Source organism: Euleptes europaea, chromosome 12 (assembly GCF_029931775.1).
Source record: "Euleptes europaea isolate rEulEur1 chromosome 12, rEulEur1.hap1, whole genome shotgun sequence".
Lineage (NCBI taxonomy): Eukaryota > Metazoa > Chordata > Lepidosauria > Squamata > Sphaerodactylidae > Euleptes > Euleptes europaea.
The window spans coordinates 59,075,532-59,088,233 of record NC_079323.1 but is presented as its reverse complement, the minus strand read 5'-3'; the positions used below and the strand labels follow the sequence as shown (position 1 = coordinate 59,088,233).

The window sequence follows — 12,702 nt, the reverse complement described above, 5'->3', positions numbered from 1 at the left end:
ACTTCATGTTTTTATTTCCCACTTCACAGAGGAAACAGTAGTATTCTACCATAAGTAATATGATTTCATGTGTAAACTTAACAAGTTTATATACACACACATCAACTGTCTCCCATTATTTTATACCTGCAGTTGACCAAGGAGCTTGGATAGCCAGCTTTGCTGGATCTTTATGCTGATGAAAAAGCTTATTCAATTTTTCTTGTACTTCCTGTTTGTTCTTGTCTTCATGTTCTTTTTTCTTGCTTAATTCTTCCCATTTTTGCTTTTCTTCTTCTTGAATTTTTCTTGGCCTCTGGTGCTCTTCTTCCTGCTGTATTCTATCAAGCCACTGTCTCTCCCGTTCTTGGATTCTTCTAATGGAAATAGAAAAACAAAATGGGCATGACACAGAACTGTCATTCAGAATCTGAACATATCTCTTGTGATTATGTATTAGTATCATTAGCAGCACCTACTGAGAGCATTATAATAAACAGGTTCACTCCTGATAGAAACTGACATATAAGAGTTACACTTACTGTGAATTTGTTCAGTGAGTAGAAGGACAAGGCAGGAATTTTAATTTCCAGCTAAAACAAAGTTGACACCGATTCCTGAGGGCTGTATGCTCCTCCAAGTTTCAGAATGACCAAACAGTAGACTTTATTTTTTTTAAATAACCCCACCATTGAATAATACATCTAAGATCAGTATGCACCATTTTATTTTTGTATGAGCTAACAAGACAGGAAAGACAAAGAGAGAGCAATGCAAACATGGTCCCACCTAGCACTGCAGATTCTGATGAACATACAAATGTATAAGATTGCCTCCATCTGCCAGTACAGAATCTACCAAGATCCCAGGCTACCAAAAGAGACCTTTACTGAAGCTCAGGCTGCTACCTTATAATGTTGAACAAAGGATGAGGCCCAGCTAGCTGGTCTTCAGATATCCTCCAAAAGAGCATTTACTTATTTATATTCCATTTTCACAAATATATTTCATTTCTCTTCCATGGGCAGCACTATGCAGAAAACAGAGTTGCACTTACCTGTAGCTGTTGTTCATTGAGTGGTCCTCTTTGTAGGCACACATGGGAACTGCGTGTGCGAAGACCTGCTGAGGAGCATTTGGAAAGTTTATTTTTCGCCTAGCAACTAAGATTGCTCCCCCTCCCCTCCATCAATGTTTCTTCCCGCCCTTTTGGACACATGACGGAGGGGTGTGGAGCATCCTTCCCTCAGTTCTCCTTTTGCCGTCACGGTACCCAGACCCATCTAGGCAGCGAGCCAGGCCACAGCGGGGAAGGAGGGAGGGATGTGTGCCTGCAAAGGGGACCACTCGATGAACAACAGTTACAGGTAAGTACAACTCTGTTTTCATCGTCTTGGCCTCTTTGCAGTCCCACATGGGAGATTACCGTATATACTCGGGTATAAGCCGACCCCCCAAATTTGAGGCCAGAAAAGGGAATTTCTTATTGACCCGCGTATAAGCCGAGGGTCAATAAGAAATTCCCTTTACCGGCAATGCTGCGCTCTAAAATGGCGGCCACCATTTTAGAGCACAGGGCCCCTGCCCCAGGTCGCCCTCCCGCCGGCCTCCGGGCCCTCCCAACCCACCCCAACCCACCCCGACCCCAGTGCCATCCAAGGGGGGGAGGGGGAAGAGCCCCTGAACCCCCTACTTACCTGAAGAGGCGGCGAATCGGCGGAGGCGGTGCGGCCTTCCTGGGCTGGCAGGAGGCCCCTGCCGGCCGGAGGAAGGCGCCCAGGCGCGTGGTCGGCGGTGGCGAGGCCGGCGGGGGCCTCCTGCCTGCGCAGGCAGGCCCCTCCCGGCCAGAGGAAGGCGGCCAGGCGCGCGGCCAGCAGCGCCGCGGCCGGCGGGGGCCTCCTGCCTGCGCAGGCAGGCCCCTCCCGGCCAGAGGGAGGCGGCCAGGCGCGCGGCCAGCGGCACCGCGGCCGGCGGGGGCCTTCGCAAGGCCCCTCCCGGCCAGAGGGAGGCGGCCAGGCGTGCGGCCGGCGCCACCGCGGCTGGCGGGGGCCTTTGCAAGGCCCCTCCCGGCCAGAGGGAGGCGGCCAGGCGCGCGTCCGGCGGCGCCGCGTCCGGCGGGGGGCTTCGCAAGGCCCCTCCCGGCCAGAGGGAGGCGGCCAGGCGCGCGGCCGGCGGCGCCGCGGCCGGCGGGGGCCTTCGTAAGGCCCCTCCCGGCCAGAGGGAGGCAGCCAGGCGCGCGGCCGGCGGCGCCGCGGCCGGCGGGGGCCTCCTGCCTGCGCAGGCAGGCCCCTCCCGGCCAGAGGGAGGCGGCCAGCGGCGACGTGGCTGGCGTTGGCCTCCTGCCTGCGCAGGCAGGCCCCTCCCGGCCAGAGGAAGGCGCCTGGGCCCGGCGCCGGCGGTGATGGAGGTAAGTTCCCCCCTCCCTCCTCCCTCCTCTACCGTATTGACCCGCGTATAAGCCGAGTTCGGCTTTTTCAGCCCTTTTTTTTGGCTGAAAAACTCGGCTTATACGCGAGTATATACGGTAGCACGCTCACTTACTTTGGAGGTGGGTGTGGAAGTTGGTCACTGGAGGATCAAACCTAACACCACTTTCCCCACAGCAGCGTCCGCTCCGGAGTCGACGTCCAACCTGTAAGGCCGGACGAACATCTAAGGCGTGGACCAGGTGGCAGCATGGCAGACATCCTGCAGATCCATATGGGCGGCAAGGGCAGCCGAGGATGCCTGAGCTCTGGTGGAATGAGCGGACAGGTCGTGCTGGTTCCTGCATAGGCCTTTTTGATGGCCGAGACCACCCACCGTGAGTGTGTCTGTGTGGTGACTTGTTTTCCCTTGTTGGGATCCGCAAAGCTGACAAATAAAGATGTGTCTTGTCTAAACTGGCGTGTGCGGTCTAAATAGAACAATAAGGCCCTTCAGACATCCATCATGTGCAGGGACTTGTCCGACTGGGATTGGGGGTCCGGATAAAAAACAGGCAACACTATGTCCTGGGACAGATGGAATGTGGAGACCACCTTAGGCAGGTGCCCCAAGCTAGGTCTTAGGACCACTCTGTCCCTATGGAATTTAGTGAAGGGGGTGTCATGGCGGAGAGCCCTGAGGTCCCCTACCCTGCGGGCTGACGTGATGGCCATGAGAAAGACTGTCTTGTAAGACAAGAGGTCCAAAGGGCACGTGGCCATAGGCTCAAAGGGCCTACAAATGAGCTGGGCCAAAATCAAGGAAAGGCTCCACTGCGCCACAGGGGATTTTACTGGAGGGTACATGTTATTCAGGCCCTTCAGGAACCTCTTGCACTGGAGGTGGGAGAAAAGCGAGCCCTCATCGATATCCACGTGGAAGGCTGAAATTGCCACCAGATGGACTTTCACTGAGGTGTTAGAAAGGCCCACGTCCTTAAGGGAGAGGAGGTACTCCAGCACATCGGGCAAGGAGCAGGTGTCAGGTGTAAGGCCCTGAGAAGTAGCCCAATGGGAAAAACGGGTCCATTTGGAATTATAGGACTGTCTAGTGACCAATTTCTGCAAGGACAAGAGGACTTCTGCCACTCTGTCCGACCATTGGTTCACTGGAGGATTAGCCAGGCAGTCAGGTGGAGGGAGGGCACATTGTGGTGACAAACGCTGCCCATCTGCAGAAGGTCCTTGTGTGGAGGGAAGTGTCCAAAAGGGCGGGAAGGACCGTTGACGGAGGGGAGGGGGAGAAATCCTTGTTGCTAGGCTAAAAATAAGCTTTCCAAATGCTCCACGGCAGGCCTGCGCACGCGCAGTTCCCATATGGGACTGCAAAGAGGCCACAACGATGAATAGTGCCTTTGAAGATCTCAGTGGACAAGTAGGTTCATATAAGAGTAGACAATCCTTCAGAAATCCTGGGCCCAGACTACACAGAGCTTTAAGCATTCAACACCAACACATTTATTTGTACCCAGAAATAAAGTGGGAGCAAATCTGTTATTCAGGGGTAATATGATAGTCTCCCTGTCAACATCCTTTCTGTGACACAATGGACCAGCTGAAGTTTCCAAGAGATCTTCAAAGGCAAACCCACACAGACGACATTACAATAACCTAACGTTAACAGTGATGCGAGCAAAAAATAATCACAGTAGCTAATTTTTTCTAGAAAAGGGTGGTTGGTTTACAAACTAGAGTTGGCAAAAGTTACTTTGAACTAGGTATGTCTCTTAGTATTCAATAACAATGCTGGATCTGCAACAGCACCCAAGCAGCCAGCCTGATACTTTTAGGCGAGTGCCTGCCTGTCCAGAAGAGGTACTACATCATTATCCTGGTCCAACATACACACAATAACAGCACCTCCATCCTATCTCTTCAATGTGTTAACTGCTATCCAGTCCATTGCACTTGCTCAGCATTTCCACCACCTATTCTGATTCAGAGGAAAACGACAAATACAGCTGAGCATCGTCAGCATACTGATGGCATTTCACATGAAACCCCTGGAAAATCTCACCCAGTAGTTTCATATAGTGGAAGAAAGTGCAGTCAAGTTGCAGCCAACTTATGGTGACCTTTCCTAGGCAAGAGAGGAACAGAAGTAGTTTGCCATTGCCTGCCTCCACACATCAATCCTATACTTCCTTGGTGGTCCCCCATCCAAGTACTAACCAAGGCTGACCCTACTTAATTTCCGAGGTCTAATGAGGGCAGTTTCATATACATGGTTTTAAAAAGCACAGGGAGCAAACAGCATCAAAGCCAGCTGAGTAAGCTGCCCCTTTAATGAGTAACTAAAATATTCCTGGAAAAAGGCACCCCTTTGGTTCAATAGGTCAGGCCCCTAAATTTCCTTATCAATTTGTTAATGGTGGATCTAGCACACCTGAAACCTATGAGCTTGGTTTGTACGACACAAGGAGTGCAACATCTTGATATTGCCTAGACCAAGCCCTGCATATAGCCAGGGGGTATTACAGAGTCTCTTTCTGGGTAAATGTGGTCACAGCAGAAATTGAGGGAAACCACTTTTTGACTGCTGTGCAAAACCATATTGAGAAATGAGGCCCAAAGTCTGAGGAACTAGGAGATTCCAGATGGGGAAAAATTATGAAGGGGCAGGGGAAATTCATAAATTCATAACATGACTGAGACATGATTTGTCAAGACATCTACCACTCAGTATGATACTAACTAGGAATATAAGCTACGCCAATGTAAGAATTAACACAGTATGTTTAATAAACCAAAAACTGTAGAAATATGCCCTTATGTTGAACTTAAATCTTCTTTAAATACGTAGGCAGTGGCTCTTCTCAAAACTATCAGAGATCCAGATGTTCAAAACTGTGCATTGTGGGAGGGTAGCTCAGTGGTAGAATATCTGCTTTGCACGCAGGTAGTCCCAGGTTCAATCCCTGGCATCTCCCGTTAAAAGGATCTGTAATAGGCACTATGAAAGACCCTGGAGAGCAACTACCAGTCATGTTCAACCATCTGACTTAGTATACAGCAGCTTCATGTGTTCACAGCAATTGTGACATAAAGTTTCCATACATTAACTTACCTCTGACTATCTTTTTGTTTTTCCAGTTCTGTCTTTTTCTCTTGCTCCTTTTGTTTTAGCTTGTCAGCTTCTATGCTCTTTTGCTTCTGCAACTGCTGCTTATTATGTATCTCCCTCAGCTCCTATAATGAAGGAGTAGTCCATTACCAAATACTACCCAAATGTATCTTAAATAGCCCCATGTTTCTGAAGTGCAAGGAACCACATTTTGGGGAGCAAAGTAATCATACATCAACCACCAGACTGTTTAACTTTACTGTGCTTTGGTCCATAAAAATAGTTGTATCAAACTTCTGCAGACTACCACAAGTCACTGTGGGTTCATTAGGTACCACATGGGGACAGATTTAAACTGGAACGGTGGTTCTTAACCTTTAATCCACTGCCATCCCCAAGTATCCAATATCACTGCTGAATACCCCCCATTTATTAAAATATGTACATGCGACCTTTTTAAAAAAGTGCAAAGCTATACAACTTTCCCTCAAAATAATATCATGGTATTAACTGCAAAATGCCCACCTAAAAAGAATGAGCTAGCATTTCTTTTGGAAGATGGACCACAAAGGGGCCTTTCCCATCTCCTTGGGGATAATTTTCTATAGTACTGGAGCCACTACTGAAAAAGGGAAGGCCTGTGCTTTGGCTGGACCATTTGATAGAAAGGCTCAACCAGGAGGAGGCCTTGGGAAGATCTGAAGTGGCAAAACAGGCTCATAAATTCCCAATGAACAGTCTCATAAATTCAATCCAGGCAACTTTCCAATATAACTTTCCAAAGTACATGGATAAGCAGACATGGATCTCAGTAAATCTTCAATGAGACCCTTGTGCCCGATGGCCATTTACTGTGTGCCACTTTTTAAAGAGCCTGTGGGAGAAATCTAAGATCTGGGATTCTGTCCTCATTGCTGGGTGAGTAGTAACAACTGCCCTTCACTTGTCATCAGAAGCAATTGCAAGTAGGGAGAAGGAGGTTGCCTAAAATCCTGAATGCTGCCCAAGACCCTTCACTCCAAGTTCCTGGGCAACCTCTCTCAGCCATTTCATGTACATGTTTTCTTATTTATTTATGTTACAAAATTTATACCATGCCATTCACTCCAAAAACTGTCTCCAGGCACTAGTTTGCAGTTTCTACAGCCTCCCTGGGATCAGACGAAAGCACGAGTGTCATCAGCATATTGGTGACCACCCAGCCCAAATATTCAGATGACCTTACCCAGAGGTTTCATGTAGATGTTAAAGAGCATAGGGGACAATGTGGAGCCTTGTGGGACCCATAGGCCAAAGGTCAAGAGATTAAGCAGGGGCACCTTCTGAAACCTTCCCTCCAGGTAGGACTAGAACCACCTCAAAAAGATACCTTCCAAATTCTAGCCTGGGAAGGTATTCCAGAGGACACCATGGTCGAAGGTATCAAAAGCCACTGAGAGGTCCAGGAGAATCAACAGAGGTGCACTGCCTTTATCTCGAGTGTACATCATCCACCAGGGCAACCAAGGATGCTTCAGTCACATAACCAGGCCTAAAGCGAGACTGGAAATGATCCAAACAATTGCTTCATACAGGAAAGCTTGAAGTTGTCCAGTCACCACTATTCAATCACCTTGCTCCAGGATGAAACCTTTGAGACTGGCTGATAGTTACTGAGATCTCCTGAGCCCAGGGTAGGCTTCCAGGAGTAGATGAAGCACTGCCTGTTTCAAGGTTGGGGCAACAACCCCCTCTCTCAAGGAGGCATAAACTACTGCTCATATCTAGTCAGCCAGCACCCCCCTCTCTCAGTAGATTTAGGTTCTGTTACTAACAAAGAATGTGTAGATATGTGTGTGTGTGTGTGTGTGTGTGTGTGTGTGTGTGTGTGTGAAGTGCCGTCAAGTTGCTTCCGACTCATGGCGACCCTCTGAATCAATGTCCTCCAAAATGTCCTATCTTTGACAGCCTTGCTCAGGTCCTGCAAATTGAGGGCTGATGTACTGTTAAGTTAAAAGCTGGTACATTTCTGTTGATGCCAAAGTTGAATTTAGGAGCTCAACTCATACATTCACACAATTTATTTTATTCTTCTGAAACTGCAGGATTGTACTTGCTCAGCAATGCAATTAGGACTTTTGTCTTGCAGAACAATAAACTAAAATTTGTCAACAATCTATGTCCTTCAGTAGTCAAAGATATTACTTCCTCTGCCTTGTAACTTTTTAGATTTACTTGGACAGTAACAGTTGATATAGTTACCTTTAGCTGGTTATTGAAAATATCAATCTCTTGAAGTTTTGACCTGGTTTCTTTCTCTACTTCATCTAACTGGTCACGAAGCTGCTGGCGTGCTAATTCCTTCACTTCTAAGGCTCTTTTGACTGTGAGAAGCGAATCTCCTGTTATATAAAAATAGACATTGTATTACACTTTGATATTCCCCTATCAGAGTACTATTTAAAATAATAAAGTTAAGGGGCTGGAGTCTAAAATCTGTAAAATGAAATTCTGTTTGTGGAATTATGCTTTCTGTCTTCTTCTCTCCTCTGCAGTCTTGTCCCCCACCCCTTCCTGGGAATGGATTTGATGAAGCATCGAGTAGGGACAATTGGCCAAAATCAGCGACCCCCTTGCATAAGTACCTTCCTCTCATGTTAAGGCATCACTTGATCCAAGTCAAGATCTGCACCACACACTCATGCACTTAGAAGTATGGAACAATGAGTTGGAGCCAACTAGCCTTTTTTGTAGATGAAAACGGAAGGAAGGGCCCCACATGGACCACAAAAAAATGGCTATATTGCAAATCATGGAATCTGAATGTACAAAAGCCATATTAGATGGGGGCTGTATAGGAAAGGAGACTGGGTGACTAAAAATACTGGGTGAAACCAACCCAATGTTTTAAAATATACTTACTGTGCAAACTATTTTGTTGAACCTGTTTTAAATGATCATTAAGTAGTTGTTTTTCTGGAATTAGCCTTCCAAGAAGTTGCTGAGATTCCTGAAAAGAATAAAATAGGAATGACAACCTATCTTCAGTTTTGCCTCAGCTACAAGTTTTAGACCGATTTCAATCATACTTGGAAATACTTTGTTCACAGTTCACTAACACAGTACTTACACTACATGAGAAAATAAATAGCAAAACTGTACATCCCACCACCTAAAAGTATCAATAACCCGAATATGGATGAACTGCTTTATAGGTGGTCCCCCTGCTTATAAAACATAATACTTCATACAGTTCCAAATTAAACCTAGGCCTAAGGACCACCTGTTTGTCTTCATATATCAAGCTCTTACAACCAGATTACGTGTATCGAAACGTATTTTCTCCAGGATACAGAATGCAGAATTTATTAAAGAGGTAATAAATTCCCTCTTCAGTAACATACTGTGGCCAACACTGCACACAACACACACAGATACTACAGTACCCAATGCTCTTCCCTATTAGCCATGGGCTTAGAACAAGCAGCAAGCTTTTTGAAGCAAAGGGTTGAAGATACTGAACGTCAGGCAGACCTGGGGAAATCACCTTTCTTCTCGGCTCCAGAAAAATCTAGATACCTAGTTACCCCTGCAGTATATTTCTCCCATCTGGAATTTATCAACTATCGGAAGGCCTACACTCTAGCCAGATGTCATGCCCTGCCTTCGGCTGTTCTAGAAGGAAAATACAAGAAGATTCCAAGAGCAGAAAGGCTGTGCCCTTGCAGGTCAGGAGACATCGAAACCACCGAACATGTATTGTTCAGCTGCTCATTCTATCATTCACAGTGGGTAGCCGTGTTAGTCTGTTTGCAGTAGTCAAAAAGGGCAAGAGTCCAGTAGCACCTTAAGAAGTGAGCTGTGGCTCACGAAAGCTCATACCCTACCAGAAAATATTTTTGTTAGTCTTTAAGGTGCTACTGGACTCTTGCCCTTTTTGACTCATTCTATCATGATGCCCGTATTAAATTCATTGCTCCCCTGATCAGTGAATTCCCCGATAAGCCAGTAGAATTCCTGACCAAGAGGCTCCTGATGGGTGAAACTCCACACTTTTCGCTCCCAACTGCCAAATTTTGTGCCATCGCAATTAAAACTCGCAAAAATAGAATGGAAAAATGTCAAGTTAATTCTTGTGATTTGTTTTAATATCTTACATTTTAATATCACTATTCTCTTATCTAATTTTGTAATTTATATTAGTTTTGCAGTTTTATTAAGTCAGATAATTAACCATTGGTTGGTCAAACAGACCGTATCAATAAATATCTATCAGTACCCAGTGCATCGCAATGCAATTGGAATATAAAAGCTGCATGTAAAAATTCACAGAACAGACACAGGATTGAAATCAGACCTGTTCCAAGCAAGAACAGTGGTAGTCACCAGCAGCCTAGTTAAGTTAGTCAATGCCCAACACGGCTAATGACCCTGTCACCCTGTCTCTACATCTGGCCCTTAGAACTTTGCTCCTCAGTGCTCAGCTAACAAGACTTTCAAGATAGCAGAAGAGTTCATAGAAAGAGTTGACAGAGTGGACCTCCTCTGTCCCCTTCTTTCCCTAGAAGCCTATCATTTATCCCCAATCCCTTTTCAGAGGATCAAGAGAACCTTGCAACTAACATGTGCCACAGGATGGGGGTGCTGCATGGCAAGGGGGGGACAAATAAAACTGCCTCCTTCTCCCTCCTCTGCTGGTTCAAGGCATGAGTGGAAGAGGGCGAAGGGAGATTTTATCCGATGCTCCATGTTGCTACAGAGCACCATCCTGTGGTGTTGGAGTTGTTGTTTTTTTGCAAGGCTCTCCTGATCTCAGAGATGAGTTTTAGGACAAACAGCACGTTATTGGGGGAAGGCAATCTAGGGAAAGATTCACTCTGCCAACTCTTGAGGGCTAGCCTTTATATTCCTTAAACAGGAAATACGGGTAAGCAAGTCTAGGCAAAGTGGATCAACCAATCATATTGCTAATTCCAGCTTCCTACAACATGACAATCTGCAGTCCTGTTTATTTCAAGGTACGAGATGCAAGCACAGGCTTAAATCTATCACTGAAATCAACAGGACTTAGGAGAGCCTTAACTTGGCTGAACTGAGACTTGAGCTTTTAAAATAAATAATATTATTCTATATGCTCCAAAAGAGAAAAGCAAAAAATCCAGCTAGATTTGGGAAGGAGAAAAGCAGGTCTTAAAAATATTTCCTAACCTCAAAATACACCTAGAAGGACAAGGTGAGCTATTGCTTTATAGCTTGAAAAATACTATTCTCATTTTCTTTTGTTCTTTTTTCTAAACACAATTGTGGAATCTTTAGGACTGGATTTTAAGGAGACATTCAAACTTTTAAACTACTATGTAAGTGATAAAAACTGTCACTCTATATGAGTACAATTTCTGCTGTGCAGTTATTATTTTTATTGTTATTTATTAACAGTATTTCAATTCCACACTCCTCTCAATATGGGATCCAAGGGGATATATAAAGTCAAATCAATAAATTCCATTGCTATGTTAACATTTCTGATAATTACCAATTCAAATTATTGTCCGCTAGGTGCCATTTTGCTCTGTCAACATCAGAACAGTTTGACGTAATAGCTGAATGTTTAAGATTGCCACACACTTACTTGTAACTGCTGTTGCAAATGTGTAATTTCTGCTATTCTTAGCTCTCTAGATTTGTTTGTGCTCTCAATTTCTTGTCTTTGGTTAGACAATCGGCATCTGATATCCTGAAGTTTTCCTTCCAGCTGATGCTTTTTATCATTCTTCGAAAAGAAAAAAAATTGGTTTACTCGGGTTTTAATTAGAATGCAATGTGGCTACAAATATTCTTAGTTTAGCCTTTGTCTGTCCTGTAAATTGAAAAAAAAGATAATTACGGGAACTACTCCTTTTTGTAATGAACACACTTCGTGACAATTTTGAATAATCAGTATTTAATTAAAGGTAAATGGAACATCAAGTTTCTTGCAAGCGTTTTCACTTACTAGAGCTTCCAATTCAAATTCTAAAGTTTTCTTCTTGGCTTTCAGAACAACTATATCCTCTTGTTCTTTGTTCCTTTGATTCAGGAGCTCCTGCCGGCGATTGCGTTCCCACTCAAGTTGTCTTTGCCTCTCAAGTTCCCTCTTTGCAGCCTGCAATAGAGAGCACATGAAAGTAATCCACTGCCATTTATAATGTGTGTCTCCCAATAAATCAGTCAAACACAAAACTAGTATTTTGGATGAAGTGGATTTATGTTAACAGCATATTCATACAGCCATACAGCTATGACTCTGTGGTTCAACAATTGTGAGAACACATTTCTACCTCTTCACCATGTGGACAAAATAATGTATGAACTGGAACATCCTGAGGTTAACACACTATTTTTACTAAGTCAGATACAGCATATGCTAGAGAATGCAGATGCAATATCTAGGCTAAAGGAGATCCCACATCCAAATTATATATGCAATCTCCTGGCTCAGATGTTATCACTGCTCTGGAGCTGAAGATATAAAAGTAGAAAAGGGTTGCAAAATAAAGAAGGAAAAAGGGAGGCTATTAAGATACTAACCAGCGAGCAAATATTTGGGGATTTTTCAAGTTACAGTTGGCTGTTGTGCTTTACAGTATTTTATCTAATACATTATTTCTAAACTCATAATTTACATATTTGAAATGAAAGAAGTCAGGTCAAATAACAATCAGCTTAAGAAGCAAAGCAAGCTACTCTCTACTGATTTATTTTTAAACGCATAGCTTGAAGAGACTCTTCAAAGTAGCTTATAGCTGGATCACCACAATAAAAATCACAACTGTTCTAAAGTGTCAGGCAATATATTAATCAGGCAAAACCAACCTTCAAAAGCTACATTTTGGAATCCCACTCAACTACTAGCAACCCTAGAGGGCCCCTCTGAAGAACAAGCACACAGCAAAGAAGCAACTTCCTGCTTTAATTCTGAAAGCAGGGCTCCTTGGATACCTTTAAAGCATTCAGGGATCTACACAGGAGGACACTGTCCTTAAGGGAACCTGATCACAAGCCACACAAACCTTTAAAGGTCAATATTGGCAATACAAATTACATCCACAAAATAAACTGGGAGCCAGCATAATTCAAATGTAGCTGTCAGGGTAACAGATAAATATGAAAGGGCTCAATTCGGCGTAGAGCCAAATCTCACATGAATATATCTCTACTACAAGTGAGAAATGGGTA

At 44.7% G+C, this 12,702-nt stretch overlaps 1 protein-coding gene across 3 annotated transcripts in view; it reads right to left on the bottom strand.

The window, feature by feature from the left end:
* ITSN1 (intersectin 1) overlaps positions 1–12,702 on the bottom strand; it is an 89,853-nt gene that overhangs the window by 56,959 nt on the left and 20,192 nt on the right. For all 3 annotated transcript variants that reach the window (XM_056858744.1, XM_056858745.1, XM_056858746.1), the window contains exons 12-17: positions 11,480–11,629; positions 11,117–11,257; positions 8,410–8,497; positions 7,750–7,889; positions 5,512–5,633; positions 127–356 (exon numbers count right to left, since the gene is read on the bottom strand). In XM_056858744.1, the coding sequence (XP_056714722.1) occupies positions 127–356; positions 5,512–5,633; positions 7,750–7,889; positions 8,410–8,497; positions 11,117–11,257; positions 11,480–11,629 (871 nt within the window). The remainder of the gene's footprint in view (positions 1–126; positions 357–5,511; positions 5,634–7,749; positions 7,890–8,409; positions 8,498–11,116; positions 11,258–11,479; positions 11,630–12,702) is intronic.